We start from the raw sequence: 17,943 nt of genomic DNA on the forward strand, positions 1-17,943 counted from the left end.
TAGCTGCTCCGTGGCATGTGGGATCTTCCCTGACCAGGGCTCGAACCCGTGTCCCTGCATTGGCAGGCAGATTCTTAACTACTGCGCCACCAGGAAAGCCCGATAAACATTTTTTTTTAGTAAGTTTTTTTGTTTTTTGTTTTTAAAATTTATTTTATTTTTATTTTTGGCCGCTTTGGGTATTCTTTGCTGCGTCCCGGCTTTCTTTAGTTGTGGTGAGTGGGGGCCACTCTTCATTGTGGTGCGTAGGCTTTTTGTTGCGGTGGCTTCTCTTGCTGTGGAGCACAGGCTCTAGGCACACGGGCTTTGGTAGTTGTGGCACACGGGCTCAGTAGTTGTGGCTCACGGGCTCTAGAGCGCAGGCTCAGCAGTTGTTGCACACAGGCTTGGTTACTCCGCGGCATGTGGGAATCTTCCCGGACCAGGGCTTGAACCCATGTCCCCTGCATTGGCAGGCGGATTCTTAACCACTGCACCACCAGGGAAGCCCCCCCACCCCGCCCATAAACATTCTTATACAAAAGCATTTAGCAACTGATGGCTTCCTTAGCAGAAAAATTCAGAATAGGAAATCCTACGTGTGTCCTTAGAGAAACAAGAGCCTCAGCAAAGCACGTCTTTCCTTTCCTGCTACAGATCTTACTGGCCCCATGTCATGATTGATGTTATCAAAAACAGTAAAAAGATTTAAGAAAACATTAGCAAAACTGTAGTTCTTACAGAAGTCTGAGAATTCTTTCTTTATTTATGATGAATTGCTTTTACATAAACTCCTTTATTACACTGACTAAAGAAAAGATTAGAAATAGTCACAAACTGATGAGAACATTAAAAAAAGATGTACCAGGGAGAATTCTGATGAGCACTTACAGAGAACCTTGATCAATCCCAGGGTCCATCTGGGTCTGGGTCTCCCCATAGGGAAATGAGGGTAGGGACCAGGTAAGACAGTGATCATAATATGAACATTACAGCTAGAACACCACAGAAAGTGAACTGCTTCGAAGTTTTGAGACCTCAGTCCCCCAGCTGCCCTCCCCAATATCCACCACTGTTACCGACTTCATTTTTTTAATTTTATTTTTAAAAAATATTTATTTATTTATTTGGCTGTGCCGGGTCTTAGTTGTGGCATGCGGGATCTAGTTCCCTGACTAGGGATTGAACCCAGGCCTCCTGCACTGGGAGCTCGGAGTCTTAATCACTGGACCATCAAGGAAGTCCCTGACTTCTTCATCTTTAAACACATATGGTGGGTGTACGCATACCCACCCACTCACACACACACACAGAGGTGCCGCTATACTCCACGTTCTGCTCTGCACTTCTTTTCCCCACTTAACGTACCTTATAGTTCATTTCAACAGTATATACACATCCTACTCTCTCAAATGGTTTTATTACACTGCAGTTGCAGTTAACTTACATTAGTGCTTATTTATGGGCCAGGCACTATTCTGAGCACTTTATGTATATTAATTTCTATGTATTAATTCATTTAAGCCTTGTAACACATGGATGGATACATCATAAACTACTTAACCAGCTCCCTACTGATGTAGTGGTAGAAACTCTGGTTTCTAGTCTTGCTGCAGCAGTCATAGCTTCCCCACAGTGCCCCTCCATATTATTTACTTATTTCAGTTGTGTACATTTTTCTTCCAGTTTTATTAAGATATTAACTGTGCAGCAGTGACATATATATTATGTACATATAATATATATATATATATATATTTTGGGCCACACTGTGTGTCTTGCAGGATCTTAGTTCCCTGACCAGGGATCAAACCCTGGCCCTGGCAGTGAAAGCACCGAGTCCTAACCACTGGGCAGCCCGAGAATTCCCCAAGTGCTATCTTTAAAGAAGACATTTGGGAGTGAGTGTACTAGTAGGAAAACCCCACAAAGTGGAACTGCTGGGTTTGAGAGTGAGAGGGGATGCGAGAGGCAAATGGTCTATCCTGGTTGGAGCCCTGTTTCCTTCAACCCTGCAGCTCTGTCCCTGGCTGCCCCCCATCCACGCCACTACCCCTGCTCCCACATGTGCTGGGCGCTCTGCAGCTTTCAGGGCTACCGCATCAACCTGCAGATGAAGCTGGGTGGGCCTGAAGGCCCCAGATTTGGCTAACTAAGGCCCTCACCCAACCCGGACTCTGCACCTTCTTCCCTGTCCTGTTTTCAGTGTCTTCCCCACCCTATTAAATTTTATCCGGTGCAAAAAAAAAAAAAAGGAACAGGGGGCTTCCCTGGCAGCGCAGTGGTTGAGAGTCTGCCTGCTGATGCAGGGGACATGGGACATGGGTTCGTGCCCTGGTCTGGGAAGATCCCACATGCCGCAGATGGCTGGGCCCGTGAGCCATGGCTGCTGAGCCTGCGTGTCTGGAGCCTGTGCTCTGCAACGGGAGAGGTCACAACAGTGAGAGGCCTGCGTACCGCAAAAAAAAAAAAAAAAAAGGAACAGGTCTGATTGTTGGAAGTTCTTTTCATTCAGCTGAAATCTGCTGCTTCCTGGTAACTGCTATGCATTGGTGCTGACTCTGCCCATTATATTCCTTGCTTTGTGAAGCATTCATTTATTTGAAAACAGCTCTTATGCTTCTAGGAGTCTTCCATCTTCTGGGCTACATGGTCACGGCTTCCTTTTAGGGTAATTTTCCAGACACTATGCCATCTTAAGACTCTCTCCTCTGGACACAGTCTCACTTAAGTTCAACCAAAATGCTTGATGTTCTGTCATAAGAAGTTTGACAAACCAAAGGCTTACCTGTACTGCATTTGTGTAATGTGATTCTTTTTTTTTTTTTTTTTTTTTTTGTGGTATGTCGGCCTCTCACTGTTGTGGCCTCTCCCGTTGCAGAGTACAGGCTCCAGACACGCAGGCTCAGTGGCCATGGCTCATGGGCCCAGCCGCTCCCCGGCATGTGGGATCTTTCCGGACCGGGGCACGAACCCGTGTCCCCTGCATCGGCAGGCGGACTCTCAATCACTGCGCCACCAGGGAAGCCCATGTAATGTGATTCTTAAATTGAAATACTGTTAAATGTTTATATTGCCAAGACGGAAGGTTTCAAGTCAATGAATAAGAAAAAAGAAACTAGAAAGAGAAGACTAAATTAAACCCAAAGCAAGTAGAAGGAAAGAAATTACAAAGAGCAGAAACCAATGAAATAGAAAACAGGAAAACAACAGAGAAAATGCAATGAAACCAAAGCTGTTCCTTTGAAACCAACAACAAATCTATATAACCGAGAAAAAGAGAAAACACACAAATTACCAATATTAGGAATGAAAGAAGGGATAAAACAACAGACCCTAATAAGAGAACATTGGAAACTTTATGCTCATAAATTTTACAACTTAAATGAAATGAAAAAATTCCATGAAAGACAGAAGTAACCAGAGCTCACTCAAGAAGAAACAGATAACCTGAATAGTCTTGTATTTACTAGAGAAATGGAATTTACACTTAGAAAACAGTGCTCATAGGGACTTCCACTTCTGGAAGATGGAGGAGATGTACCTTTCCCTCCTTCTCCTGCTAATAAGTACAATTAAAAACCCAAGGCATTGTATACATAAGACAAACACTGAAGGCAGACAGAAGCAAGCAGATCAGCCGGGGACCTCCGGTCCCGATGAATGACTGGTGATCATTCCCAGGGCTATCTTTTTGCCTCATATAGCCCAGATTTAGGGCTAGGGAAGCAGGCAACTCAGAAACGCCAACAGGCATAGCAAAAAGACGTTTCAAGGAAAGTGGCTCTCTCTGGCCAGAAGACCAGGAACAGGCCACCTAGCAGTACAGAAGATTTTTAGACAATCATCACCCTGCTGCAGCCAACCCCACAGAAAACACCGTGGCCACCCCCACTTGCCCCAGCAAAGGCCCGGTGTCCCCAGCAGCCCCCCTAGGCTTCTGGTAATTAGGCAACCACTCCATCCCTGGCATTAGTGGAGGCTACTTGGGAAGCAGTAACAAAGCACCCTTGTCCCACCCTCCGTCCCCTCCCTTCCCTGGGTATCAACAGACCTGGGGTGGGGAACCTGGACCCCTACCCCACCTGGCAGTAACAAGTATCCCCCAACCCCGACCCGAAATGTCCAGAGGACACCTCCTATAACAGGAGATTTAAATAAGATTCTGAGTTTCATAACATATCCTCAAAATGTCTGGTTTCATAAGAAATCACTTGTTATACCAACAACCAGAAAAATCTTAGCTTGAATGAGAAAAAGCAATCATTAGAAGCCAACACTGAGATGACACAGATTTTAGAATTACCTCACAAAGACCATAAAATTAAAATTCATAAAATTCAAAGCAAACTTCATAAAAATACCTCAATAAAAATTATGAACATTCCTGAAATACATGAAAAAATAGAAACTCAGCAAAGAAACAGAAGATACAAGAAGAACCAAGTGGAAACTTTAGAGTTGAAAAAACAAACAAACAAACAAACCCCCCCCGGGGGGGGGTGGAAATCAGGGAAAAAAAACCCAAACCTGAATGGAGGTGCTCTATAGCAGAATGGAAGGGAGAAAGGAAAGACTCAGAGAACTTAAAGATGGAACAGAAATTACCCAATCTAAACAAATGGAGAGGGACTTCCCTGGTGGTGCAGTGGTTAAGAATCCGCCTGCCAATTCAAGGACCACAGGTTCAAGCCCTGGTCTGGGATGATGCCACATGCCGCGGAGCAACTAAGCCCGTGTGCCATAACTACTGAGCCTGCGCTCTAGAGCCCGTGCACCACAACTACTGAGCCCACATGCCACAACTACTGAAACCGACGTGCCTAAAGCCCGTGCTCCACAACAAGAGCAGCCACCGCAATGAGAAGCCCACGCACCACAATGAAGAGCAGCCCCAATAGAGAAAGCCCACGTGCAGCAATGAAGACACGATGCAGCCAAAAATAAACAAATAAATTAATTTTAAAAGAAGAATAAATAATCAAAAAAAACCCCAAAAAAACCGCACCAAAAAAACCCAACCAATCAACCAAGCAAAAAACTCCTGGGATGGAATTCACCTGACTCTGGAGACTACTCATGGAAAAATTTTTTTCTTTAAAAAAAAAAATCCCCCTGTGTCTTGGGCTTCCAATTCCTGTGAATGATCTTTGCTGTACTCTTCCAGATTGAAGACCATTCCTGTTAGCATCTCAGCCCCTACCCAAAAAGCAGTAAAGACTCTCTGTGTTTGGTCATCTGTTTAAAACACAGTTCAGAGGTTGTTTTTAGACCTTTCTCTTTCCTTGGCACCTTTTCAATATCTATTTTATGAAACAACCTATAATGAATTATTTCCATTAAAATTAATATTTTAAGAATATATAATGCCATGAGAAAACACTGTGGTAAATAAGAAGTGGATATAAAACTGTGTGTATGGAACCCAGTTTCTTAAAAGAGGAAAACCATCTATATGCTTGTGGATATGGAAGAAAATATTCTGAAATAACACCATGATCTTAAACACTGTAATTAAAATCTCTCCACTTTAAAGAAAGTTTCCTGTTTGTCCAAGTTTATTAATCAGAAAACAACAAATGTATTAAATGATGAAACCATGTCATTCTAAGTAAGGCTGATGTGAGCGTAGAAGCCTCAGGAGAAAGTCTAATTGATGCTGTGGCCTCCACAGCCTTCTCTGCTGCAAAGACCCCAGAGCCCGCCTGGAGCCCAGGTTACCTGGTTGTTGACGACCACGTGGACAGTGCCGTGAGTCGTGTAGGACGGCAGGTCACTCAGGTGGAAGGTCTCGTACACGATGCCCTGGCCGGCAAACGCAGCATCCCCGTGCAGAAGGATGGACATGACCTGCAGACATGCAAAGGAGACCCCAAATGTGACATGGTCCTGACCACCACGTCCACAAGGCACACTGGAGATTCAGTCACAATCCACTTTTCAAAAAATGATGTATTTTGAGATAATTTCGAACTTAGAAAGAAAATGGCAGGAAGGCACAACGACCCCCAGGCCCCCCCAGCACCCCCTTCCCCCTGAGAATGTGCTCCATGAGGGTGCCCTCCATGTCTGCACACCAGCCACCCTGCCATCATCTGCTGCAGAGCCAATGCCCATCACCCCTGAACCCACCACGCAGGACCCTCTCATCAGGAAAGCAATGCTGGCCCAGACCCCACGTGGACGTGCTCTTAGGGCCACGCCTCTTTAGCCTCTCGACCTGGAGCAGCCCATTGTGTCTCCCGTCTCCACGTCGCGGACAGGCCTTGGGCTCTGATGGTCCTGTGTGACCAGACTCAGGAACGGTGCATTCCGTACCAGGGGACGCCAGAGCTGGCCTACCCCACGTGGATGAAGTTGACTTGGATCATATGGACAGGTAGCTGTCTGTTTCTCCCTTTTTTTTTTTTTTTTTTTGGTCACGCTGCGCAGCATGTGGGATCCTAGTTCCTCAACCAGGGATCGAACCTGCACCCCCTGCAGTGGAAGTGCAGAGTCTTAACCACTGGACCGCCAGGAAGTCTGTGTTTCTCCCTTTAAACTTGCCATTTCTCCTCGGTAACGAGAACAGTGAGGAGAACTTCTAGATCTTGCTCCTTACCACACCTCCACCCACCCAGCAGCCTGAGCGGCACCCCGGGATGCTGCCAGGTGTCACTCCTACCTCACGCGCTGGCATTCCATAAAAGCTTTCTCTTCTCGACTTTTATTTATTTGTATTAATATGTGCTCCCGGATTCCTGTTTTATTCAGCTGGCTGTAACTGACTAGTATCTGTAGTTATTTGGATGCTCACACTGCCCCATACTTGGCGTGGGGGTCCCGTGCCATCTGGACAGGCCCCATGGCTCGTGGGGGCCTCCGTGCTTTCTGGCACAACAGAGATTTCAGCCCCCTGCTGCACTGTTCCTGCCCAGCCCTGGAATCAGACACTTCTCTAAGGAGCCTGGTTCCTTCAGTGGAGGACGGCACTGAAGACTAGTATTTGTGTGCTCATCACCACTAGAAACATCACACTTCTAGGCTCTTCCAGCACAGAGCCAAAAACCAGAAGCACAGGTTCACGCACACAGAGATTTCTAAGTCTGTACACTGCACAACTGTGATGCCTCCAATTCCAACCCTTTTTCTGGGCCTTCCTCCTTCCGCGTTTATAAACATCTCCTACCCCGTGAGACACTGTTCCCACTGTCCTCAGCACATTACCTGTTTGCTTGGTACAGCCCCACGGCCCTGCCACCCCTGCTCCTTGACGCCCTCTTGCTGTGTTTACTCAGCTCCTGTCACCTCCCTGGTCCGCAGCGCCAGGAAGAGAAGGTCCACGTGCTCTTCAGGGACAAAAATCTAGATTTTTTTTTTTAGCAGAACCCCATGTGTCCTGCCCTGAGGGACACAGGGACGCTGTCTGGGACAGGTGGAAGTGGACACAAGTGTCGGGTCTGCGCAGGGACCTCCTCAGAGGATTGCAGCCTTGCCAGGGCCCAAACGACCGGGGGACACGGTGCCTCTTCCTGCTCGCCAGGACGCGCGTTTCTCTGCAGAGCCTTCTCTGTACAACCTCGGCCTTCTGCCGTCGGGCACCTCAGGGTCAGCCTCCCCTCTCCTCACGCTGTTTCTCTTGATCTTCTGGAGAAGCTGTATTGTGCCCCTTGCTAGGTTGCACTCGGTCCCTTGTGTTCCTCAGCGCAGCGCTGCTTGCTAAAATCACACACCCTGGCGGCCCGATCTGGACCCAGGTAGGAGCGGGCCTCCGTCCGTGGCAGGCCACCCGCGGCGCTAGGGAGCTGCTTTCCCACATGAATGCCCCAAGGGCCACATCAGCCCTGAGCCAAGCTGGGTCAGGCTCAGTCTTGCACCAGGTTATAGAACAACCTTGGCCACATTTATAGAAATTACATAGTTTTTTTCTGAAACACTGAAGGTTATGTAACAAACACTCCAGCTCCCTGGATTCTGGGTTTAACAGAAATCAGATAATTGCCTAAGGGTTTGGGAAGCGTAGCCAGGAGAGCAGGTGTGAAGGACTGGTGGGGTCTGGACCCGCCCGCTGAGCACGGGCAAGGGTGGGCTCAGATAGAGGGGCGGGGGCAGGGGCCTGGAGGGATGGGCCGTCCACGCCAGGCAGGGCACTCCCATGGACAGGGCACTCCCTCAGACAAGTGCCTGGTGACCACACAGGGCTAATCGGCCTCTCCTGGCCTCAGGATGGATTGCTGTGATCATCTGAAGCATGTTAGACACCCTCCACCACTTCTCCCTAGTTCTTTCATTCCTTTTCAGGACGTCTCCAGCATTCTAAGCAAGCGATGCTGGAGTGGCTTTTCGTCTGTAATTTATGAACGTGGATGTCACGAAGTTTTCTGCAATCCTGTTCCCTTCCCTGGCCCCAAATGCCTGGGCAAGGGTTCCAGCCACAGACAGCGGAAATGCTGGAGGCACTGGTCACTGATGCTGGTTTCCTCCCTATCCGTCCCCGGCCACTGTGTCACTGGTGGTCTCGGGGGCTGCACAGGAAGCCACTTTCTACCCTCTTGGAGTTTCTGAGGCACCATCCAGGCCCCCAAGCTCAGCAAAGTAACTCTCATGTCCCGACACCCTCCCCGTGGGCCACACTCTTTGTGGTGCAGGAACCACTTCCTGTTCCCAATGCCACCTCTGGTCGGGATCCCGTTACCCTCTAACCGTCCAAACACAGTACGAGTAGACTCACAGTGTTTTAAATTATAGAACCTAGTAGACTAATGCTTGGTTCCACCTCTAAAAAGTCTGACCTCTCTCCAGGGCATCCCTGGGCCAGGCTGCCCTGCCCAGCTCCTCCCTGCTCTGCCCACAGCACAACCCCACCTCCATCCTTGTCCTTCTTTCATCGCCAGAGAATGTCCTTTTCTTCCCGTCTACCTAAATCCTGCTGTTTCTTTAATTAAATATGACAACTACCTACTCTATCGATGAGAGGATCTGTCTGCCTTTCATTCCACTTCCTTCCACACCCATATACGTCTTCTGAAGTTCTTTACCAGTGAACCTGCAGCTTTACATCACATTGTGTATGTTCTGTTAGCTTCCTCACATATGACCCTATTTCTAGGAAGAACAAGAGATGCTTGAGAGTAGGGTGGTGATGCTGACTTTGAACATGCCCCAGAATGCACAGGCAGACATTACAAAAACTTGATTTTTCTTATTGCTTGGCTTTGAGGTTATCATTAAGTAATAAGAACTGTACAATTTGTTACAGACAGACTTCTACTTTGAGGTTAAACAAGGACAAACAGTTAAAATCCACTGAGGATTTCTATACGTAAGTAGGCTGTCCAACCAACATTAAACATTCAGTGTCACACACCTGGAAAATGCCAGTACCAGGGCCCCCCGGAACTCGAGCTGTTCTCCATCTCTAAACGGTGCCACCCTGCTACAAACTCGAACACCTCTCCTTCCATCTATCAGTATTTTTTTTTTTTTTTTTTTGCGGTACGTGGGCCTCTCACTGCCGTGGCCTCTTCCGTTGCGGAGCACAGGCTCTGGACGCGCAGACTCAGCGGCCATGGCTCACAGGCCCAGCCGCTCCGCGGCATGTGCGATCTTCCCGGACCGGGGCACGAACCCGTGTCCCCTGCATCGGCAGGCGGACTTTCAACCACCGCGCCACCAGGGAAGCCCCCCATCTGTCAGTTTTACAGTTCCTCCTTTAGGCTCACCCACATCTTTTCCTTAAGACTCTCTCCTCCTGTTCAGTGACAAAGGCTCTTTGTCCGCCATGATACTGTACAAGACTAGCTTCTCCACAGGTGTGGTGACAATGAAAGCAATCTACTCCCCACCTAGCTCTGGTGATCACAACTTGGAAGGAAGCATTATCTGTAACGGATTAATTTATTAATACTATGGCTACTCTTTCAAGATCCATTCAGAATATTTTGTTAAATTCCAGAAACATGAGGTCTGGGACGTGCCTGAGGTTGTGAGCCGGTCCTGGACCATGTGGCCTCAGGGCTGCCCCTGGCCAGCCCCCGTGGCCTTACCTTCTTTCCCTCGGTGTCCCCGCAGTAAAACTGCTCAGCTTTAGTCTTGCCCATCACCACGGGATCGGCAGCCTCCAGGTGGGAAGGGTTCGCCACCAGTGACAGGGTGATGTTCCTGTCGGTCACACGGTTGATCCGCCGGTGATACATGCCCAGGTGGTACTTCACGTCTCCAGAACCCTGAAGGTACAAACAGTCAGTCTTCATCCTGGGCATGGAGATGCTTACTCTTCACGACAGCCCTGTCCTGTGTTACTTCTCCTCCCAGAACCCCCATTCCTGGAAGGATGGAAAGCCTTTCCCCAGAACGGCTCTACCTAGGGCACAGGGAGAAGGTCCCTCAACCAGAGGCACACATCCCAAACCCCAGCGGGGAGGACTGCGGGGGCTGCCAAGCCTCTGATCTCTCTTTTCTCCGGGAGGTCGGCCACCGGCTACCTCCTCTGTGAGTGGTATGGAGGATCCCAGGCCCAGGTGCTTCCGGAGAAACAAGTGGAACCAGGGTCTGGTGTGGGTCGGAGCTATGCTAGTTTCTAAAAGAAATCAGGTGTCTCACCTCATCAGCTGCCTCCAGCTTTGAGTCGAACTGACAGAAAATCTGCTCCAGCTCCTTCCTGATGACGTTTGCAAGCACGTTCAGCCGCCCTCTGGTACACAGAGGAGCGAGCAGGGCCTGAGCTGTGTTCCGGGCAGCAGGCAATGCTGTTCTAGCCCCTTCCTCCCCCGATGGACAGGCAGTGCCTCGGTTTGCAGCCCGAGAGGAGCTGAGAGCAGAGCTGATGGGACACTCAGCCTCTGCTTGCCCGGCACCCAGGGCCACGACGAGGTGGGAGGAAGAAAGGTAGAAAACGGAGAAACACTGCCGGCCTGCGGCGAACGCTCCACCCTCAGCCTCCGCTGCCGCCTCAAGCTGAGGTCTCCGCTCCACGTCACCGAGCAGCCTTCCCTCTAGGTTAACCTCCCTCAGTGGTGATCCCGACAAGGGCATGAGGCCAAGATGCCTGCCTAAAACCACTATGGCCTTGAGTGTGACAGTGGCTACTGAGGGAGGGGGATGCTGTGGCGATGGCTGTCCCAGGACAGGGGTGCAAGTGCGTTCCAGGCGAGCCAGCCTCTTTGCTTGCCTAGTGCCCCACCCCGTGCTCTGGATGCATGAAGGGCAGCCAGGTACCTGTGCGGCATCCCCATGATCACGTAGTCCACTCCGTTCTCACTTGACTTGTCAATGATGGTCTTGAGGGCAGGAATCAGCACCTCGCAGCCTTCGAGACCAAAGCGCTTCTCAGATGACCACTTCCGCTGCAGGAACTCCTCAAACCTGGACAGGAACCAAGCCACTCTGAAGAGCCAAGTCACCAGGGCCAACCTTGCTCTCGTGGGGCTGTGGCCACGCTCCAAACCCACCCACCCCTGTCAACAGGCTGTGCCACACTGACGGGACCAGTGCAGCCCCGTACCTGGTGGAGCGCACTAGCCGGGCCAGCAGGGTCCGCTTCTCCTCGTTGGTGAACTGCATGATCCCAGGCGTCTCGAATTTCTGCCGGATCCACTGGCACTGCTCCAGGTCATTGATGAACATGAACTCCACCCCAATGTGCTGGCAGTACGCCATCTGTTTTTCACGCACACACACACGATCAAGGGGATGTCCCCCCAGGCGTGTTGACTGCCCACTCAGCCAGAAGGCTGGCAGGAACAGGTGGCCTCCCTTTCAAATGCAACAGAGCCAGCTGTGATCTGGGGCACCAAGTTTGGGCCCACAACCTCCTCTCACTCCGAACCTGGCCATGAAATACTTCCTCCACAGAGTACAGAGCCCAATAGGCAGGGAGGGGACAGTGAGAACCACTAAGCCGAGACATGCTCCCCTCATGGTGGGAGGACAGAAGCACCAGCCCAGGGATGGGGAAGCTCCTGGGGAAGACAGGTTCTCTGACCTCAAGGTCAGACTGTGCCCACCACCCTGAGAAAGAAAGGCCCTGTACTGCCGGTGGATATCACAGCTCAGTGGCCACTTAAGTTAGCAGGCTTTTATTTATTTTTAAAATTTATTTATTTATGGCTGCGTTGGGTCTTTGTTGCTGTGTGTGGGCTTTCTCTAGTTGTGGCAAGCTGGGGCTACTCTTCGTTGCGGTGTGCGGGCTTCTCGTGGTGGCTTCTCTTGTTGCGGAGCACGGGCCCTAGGCACGCGGGCTCCAGTAGTTGCGGCACGCGGGCTCAGTAGTTGTGGCTCATGGGCTCTAGAGCGCAGGCTCAGTAGTTGTGGTGCACAGGCTTAGCTGCTCCACGGCATGTGGGATCTTCCCGGACCAGGGCTCAAACCCATGTCCCCTGCATTGGCAGGAGGATTCTTAACCACTGCTTTTAGGAATTTAAAAAGCAATGCCCTGGTGTGCCAATAATTTTTTAAAATTAATTAATATATATATATTGGCCACGCTGCACATCTTGTGGGATCTCAGTTCCCTGACCAGGGATCAAACCCAGGCCACGGTAGTGATACCGCTGAATCCTAACCACTAGGTCACCAGGGAACTCCCGACAATAAGTTTTAGAGCCCACAGATGCCTTTCAACATCTTCGCAGCAGCCATGCTGACCAAGCACTTAGAGGGCCGGGTTCTGCTTGGTGGTTCTGTCTGTGACCCCCTTTGGTTTTCACAACAGACATGGAAACTGGCTGGCACAGTGCAGGGTGAGGATGCACCTGGGATCCCAGTGGTGGGTCCAGATGTGACACCAGAGCAGGGGTGGGCACCTCTGCATGTTAATTCTATGATAATGAAACAAAGGGACATTTGCTTGAACTCAAAATAATGGCCAACCACAACGCGCTCACTATCATCCTAGCCAAGAGGAGGAAAATCTTGCCTAGGGACAAAAAGAGGAAATGGAGCTGGGAAAGACCTTGGTGTTTAAGGTGTTTTCATTAACTCCAAAACTATATTTCCCTGAGGACACCTCATGTGATAAACTGGGAACTTTTAAACTGGATGCACAAGAAGCCCAGGGATGGGGGGTGCTGGCCGGCCTTCCCTGACTTCAGAGCCAGCGCGTGTCACCACTTCCACCGGAGCTGTACAGTGACAGTGCCCTGATCTACTGAGCCGCAGAAGAAAGTGTATTTCTACACAAACACATTTGAGAAAACATGGCCCAGCCACAGCGTCTGTTAACATGAACCTTGAACCTTCCTCCATCAGCTTAAAAAAGGGTGCATCTTCCCTGGGACCCAAGTCTGAGTTGTAAGCCTAGCAGAGAGGAGAGGAAGGGGTGGGGAGAGAGGGGAGGGGAAGGGGAGAGGGGAGGGGAGGGGAAGAGAATGAAGGAAGGGAAAGGGGGAGAGGAGGGGGAGGGAGGAAGTGGGGAGGGAAGAGGCGGGGAGGGGGAGGGGGCTCCCTCCTTTACCCATGGAGGCAGGAGAACACGCCCGTGCTCCTTATGCCTGATGGGCAGGTATGTCCATTACTGAACAATTAAAGGCTCAAAGGAAATTATTAGGTCAAAAACAGTATGTCTCCATTATTATCAGCATGAATTTAGCTATTAACTTGGACACATAGTTACTGGGCCCCTGGATCATATTTTGTTTCTCCTGTTCTTGGCTCAATCCCCAGGAGAAAAGGGCAGGGAGTTTTAGGTGCCGATTCTTAGCTTCTCTCTCTAGTGAGACGTTAGGAAGCCAAGAAATTGCACTCGCTCTAAATATTCAAAGAGCTGCAAGTTGATTATTATGTCACAGGACCAAGAACATACTTAAGCTCTGTCAGCTCACACAGCCGCCCAGTGCACGCACATGTCACGTGTAAACATACCTAACCCACCATCATCGGGTGAGTGTTCACAAATATCTGTAAACAACGAGAAGGGGTATTCCGAACTGGGACAAGTCAGAATGGTAGGCTCTCTTGGAAGAGCCCTGGACGTGGGGCCCTCTGGGGACAGGGGGTGCTATGGCTGGGACCCCTGGAGTCCAGGTCCAAGGGTCCACAACAGCCCAACTCCTGGGTTCTGGCACTGGATGAAATGAGAGCCGTGCATGGCTCTCTGCCCCTTTCAAATGCTGGATCAGTACAACCTGGGGCTCGAGCAGTCGCTTGTAAACACAGCTGCGTATCCCTATCTCCGGGAGATTTGTAAAAATGCACATTTCCAGGCTCCAAAACCAGAGCTGACTCAGTTGGTCGTAGGTGGGCCAGGAATCTCCCCAGGCGTTCCTATTCAAGTTGGTTTGGGAATGACACCCTTTATTTACCTAATGCTTTAGGACACATTTTTTTTTTTTTTTTTCTGGTACGTGGGCCTCTCACTGTTGTGGCCTCTCCCATTGCGGAGCACAGGCTCCGGACTCGCAGGCCCAGTGGCCATGGCTCACGGTCCGTGGCATGTGGGATCCTCCCGGACCGGGGCACGAACCCGTGTCCCCTGCATCGGCAGGCGGACTCTCAACCACTGCGCCACCAGGGAAGCCCAGGACACATTTTTTAAAGTCGGAAGCAAAGTCTACATTTTGTTATGGTTGATTGTAAAAATAAACATGGAATTTCATCAACAAAATAGCAAAAAACAGAACAAAACAATTCCCCTTCCCTTACATTAAAAAAATATATAGGATCAAGAGAAAAACAACCTAGTCTGGAGGCCTCCTGCCAACACAAGTTTTTAGCAAGTCCACTGGAGTTTTCTGGAAACGACTTGTGGTTTCTTACCTCCAGGCGCCGGATGATCTCCCGCAGCGGAAGGGCCGACTCCTGTCCGCCGATGAACGTGGTGGTGGGCAGGTGGAAGACCTTGTCCAGGTCAGACTCGTCCAGGCCGTAGAACCCTACGGGGGTGAGGAGAGATGGGCACAGCCATACGGGGGCCACAGTTTAGGAAAAGGGGGAGGGACTCCCCGGGGGAGAGAAAAAAGAAGAACAAAATCATAAAAACCTCTGTTATGTATGAAAATAAATACTATATTACAGCCAGAAACACAAAGTTTAGCAACAAACAGAAGCTGAGTATATTACTGGCATCACAGGTAAAGGAGAATAAATTCATATGATGCATATATTAGTCCAGTGCACCAATTATTCATAATTTAGAGAAAAATGTATTTCAAGGCCCCACAGACACAAAGCGATTTAGGTTTGAAAAGGCACTGGGTAAGTCAATCAGAAAGCAAATGAAAAACAGTTAAGGAGAGAATTCAAGTAGAAAATGAGGAACTGGACTAGACTAGGTCATATATGTCTTAATGGTGATGGCTTTTGTATGTGGTGAGTGGAAGCTAGGAGACTGAGAAGTGAGGGACAGTCACCAAGAAGCCCAGTGGCCTGCGGGAGAGCTGCCAGGCAGCAGGGCAGAGGCTTCCACAGCCACCTCTGATGAAGGACGGCGCCATCTCCTGGAAGACCTCCAACTGCACATAAAGACCCATCCTCCAGACAGCGCTCGTAAGTCACAGATCTGATTATCGCTCTCCCCAGTCCAATACCGACACGTATTTACTGACTAATTGCTAAGGAACCGACTGTCACTGACTCATCACTGCTATTTGCTGAGCACCACGTGCAAGGTGCCTCCTCATCTGAAAGCATATTTCAAACTGACAAACACGTGATGGAGCGGAGGGGCTCTTTCCAGGGCATTATGCGCTTGTTTCATGTTGCAATAATTATCAAAGGGGAAGAGACTTGGAGGAAAACTGCCCAGTGACACTATAGGTTAGGCTCCCACCCACAAGATATTGGCTGGAGTGAGGCAAGGTGCAGTTCACAATCCCAGACGCCAGGATGAAATGTGAAACGAGCACCCAACAGTCTCTAACACCTGACTGTGCAAGATCAGACAGTCTCCGATTTCCTGGCCTAATTAAGTGTAAATAAGACAGAGGGCCCAGTAAGGGACCCAAGCAGTTGCTTGCAAACACAGCTGTGTATCCAAATCTCTAGGGAATTTGGGAGATTTGTAAAAATGCACATTTCCAGGCTCCAATGCCAGGACTTGACTCAATTGGTCATGGATGGGCCATGAACATCCCTGGATGATCCTATTCAAGCTGGCTTGGGAACCACAGCTTTTATTTATCTAATGCTCTAGGACACTTTTTTTTTTTTAACTTTTAAAAGCAAATTCTATGTTTTTCAACCTTTTTTTGTTTTATTAAAACAAAAGCAACCTGGCTTTTTTTCACCTTGGGGTGGTGGTGGTGATGGTAGAGTGGCTTGGTTAAGCTATGCACCCGTTTCCTGCTGTTATTCTATCAAGAATGAGGATGGGCCATCACGTGGGCCTGATAAAGCATGGCTCTGGCCCTTCACAGCCCAGCTCTCAGTGTTTATGGAGGAAAACCAGAGTTATTTGGGGGACACTTTTCCTAGCTCATGGGAACACTCAGCAGTGGGGGCTAAGGGAACCGGGGTATCCAAAGAGTGCACACTCTGTTGGGAACAGTTTGAACATTTTGATTGTGGAGTTAACCAACGACCTGTGTGTCCCAGAGGAGAACGTGGGCTTGTCGTGACCTTTCAGCATGAAGAGCCCTTGGCCTCACCACATGTGTGATTCTTCATTTCCATCACCGTGAACTGATCATTCTTGGGCTCTACTACTGAACTTCAAAACTGCTGGCCTTGCTTCTGAGTTCTTCAGTCATTTGACAACTTAAATCTACAGACGTCTGGGAAGGTAGTATAGACATATGCCTACCTATTCCCCCACCAAGTGCAACTAAAAACCCCAGATATCATGTATAAAACAAATGTAAGATGACGCCAAAGGGTGGAGAAAAAAGCCAACCAGCCAAGGAGGTCCCTAGGTTTCCTTTTGGGCTCCCATATCCCAGACTTGGAGCAAAGAATGTGGAAACTTCTACAGGTGTAGACAGAAAAAGCCCCAACAAAAGCTGCTCTCTTTAAAGGACAGGAGAAAGGCAGTCTCGCAGGACAGAAAACTTTTAGACTGTAACTGCTCTGTTCCACCCAAACATACGGAATACACTGCAGCCCCATCAACACCCTTGTCAGGCTGCAGTGCACTCTGACCTCTGACCCCACCCAAAGGTTTCAAAGAAGGCCCAAGAAGAAGCCCAAACTTTCATTCCCTCTGGGAGGTAATGCACTAGCCCACTCCCCTACCCTAATGTCAACAGAGACTTTGGGGCCCAGAATGTCCATCTCCACCGGGGAGTAACTAGGTGGGCCCCTCCCTACCAGAGCAGTGTTCAGAGGAGCCTTGCTATAACAAAGATTTCAACAAGATCCCATCTCATAATACCCAAAATGTCCTGGTTTCAATATTAAAAAAAAAAAGAAAAATCACTTATAACAAGAACCAGGAATATGTCAGATTGAACGAGAAAAGATAATCAATAGACACTAAGATGTTAGAATTATCTAAGATTCTCAAGAAGCCATTATCAAATGATTTCAGTGAGCAATTAAAACGTGAGAGAGACATGAAAAAAAAAATTAAGTCTCAGCAAAGACACAGAAAGTCTCTGCAAAAAATTAAGATACAAAGAAGCACCAAATGGGAAATTTTGAAACTGCAAAATATAATAACCCAAATTAAAACTTAGTAAACGGGCTCAATGGCATTATCAGAGGACAGAGGATCAGTGAACTTAAAGGGAGAACAACAGAAATCAACCAACCTGAAGAATACAGAGAAAACAGATTGGGGGGGAAAAAAACGGAAGAAAGTCCTAGGGACGTGTGATGCTGTAACAAAAGATTTCACAGTTGTGTTGATGAATCCCAGGAGAAGAGAAAGTGGGAGGATGAAGACTTCCCAAATATGGCAAAAGACTTACTCCACAGACTCAAGAAACTCAGTGAACTCATAAAATAAAGCCAAGGAAATCCATGTCAAAATATGTTACAATTAAACTTCTGAATTTAAAGACAAAAAATCTTGAAAGCAGCCAGAATACAGTGACACTCTGCCTAGAGGGC

The 17,943-nt window shown here is 48.9% G+C and overlaps 1 protein-coding gene across 3 annotated transcripts in view; it reads right to left on the minus strand.

Moving 5' to 3' along the window:
- Positions 1-17,943, minus strand: part of OGDH (oxoglutarate dehydrogenase) — a 76,682-nt gene that overhangs the window by 17,537 nt on the left and 41,202 nt on the right. For all 3 annotated transcript variants that reach the window (XM_060020163.1, XM_060020162.2, XM_060020165.1), the window contains 6 exons: positions 14,713-14,828; positions 11,462-11,616; positions 11,176-11,322; positions 10,561-10,651; positions 10,005-10,184; positions 5,701-5,829 (listed from right to left, as the gene is read on the minus strand). In XM_060020163.1, coding sequence (XP_059876146.1) covers positions 5,701-5,829; positions 10,005-10,184; positions 10,561-10,651; positions 11,176-11,322; positions 11,462-11,616; positions 14,713-14,828 — 818 coding nt within the window. The remainder of the gene's footprint in view (positions 1-5,700; positions 5,830-10,004; positions 10,185-10,560; positions 10,652-11,175; positions 11,323-11,461; positions 11,617-14,712; positions 14,829-17,943) is intronic.

The sequence above is a fragment of the Delphinus delphis genome, chromosome 9 (genome assembly GCF_949987515.2).
Source record: "Delphinus delphis chromosome 9, mDelDel1.2, whole genome shotgun sequence".
Lineage (NCBI taxonomy): Eukaryota > Metazoa > Chordata > Mammalia > Artiodactyla > Delphinidae > Delphinus > Delphinus delphis.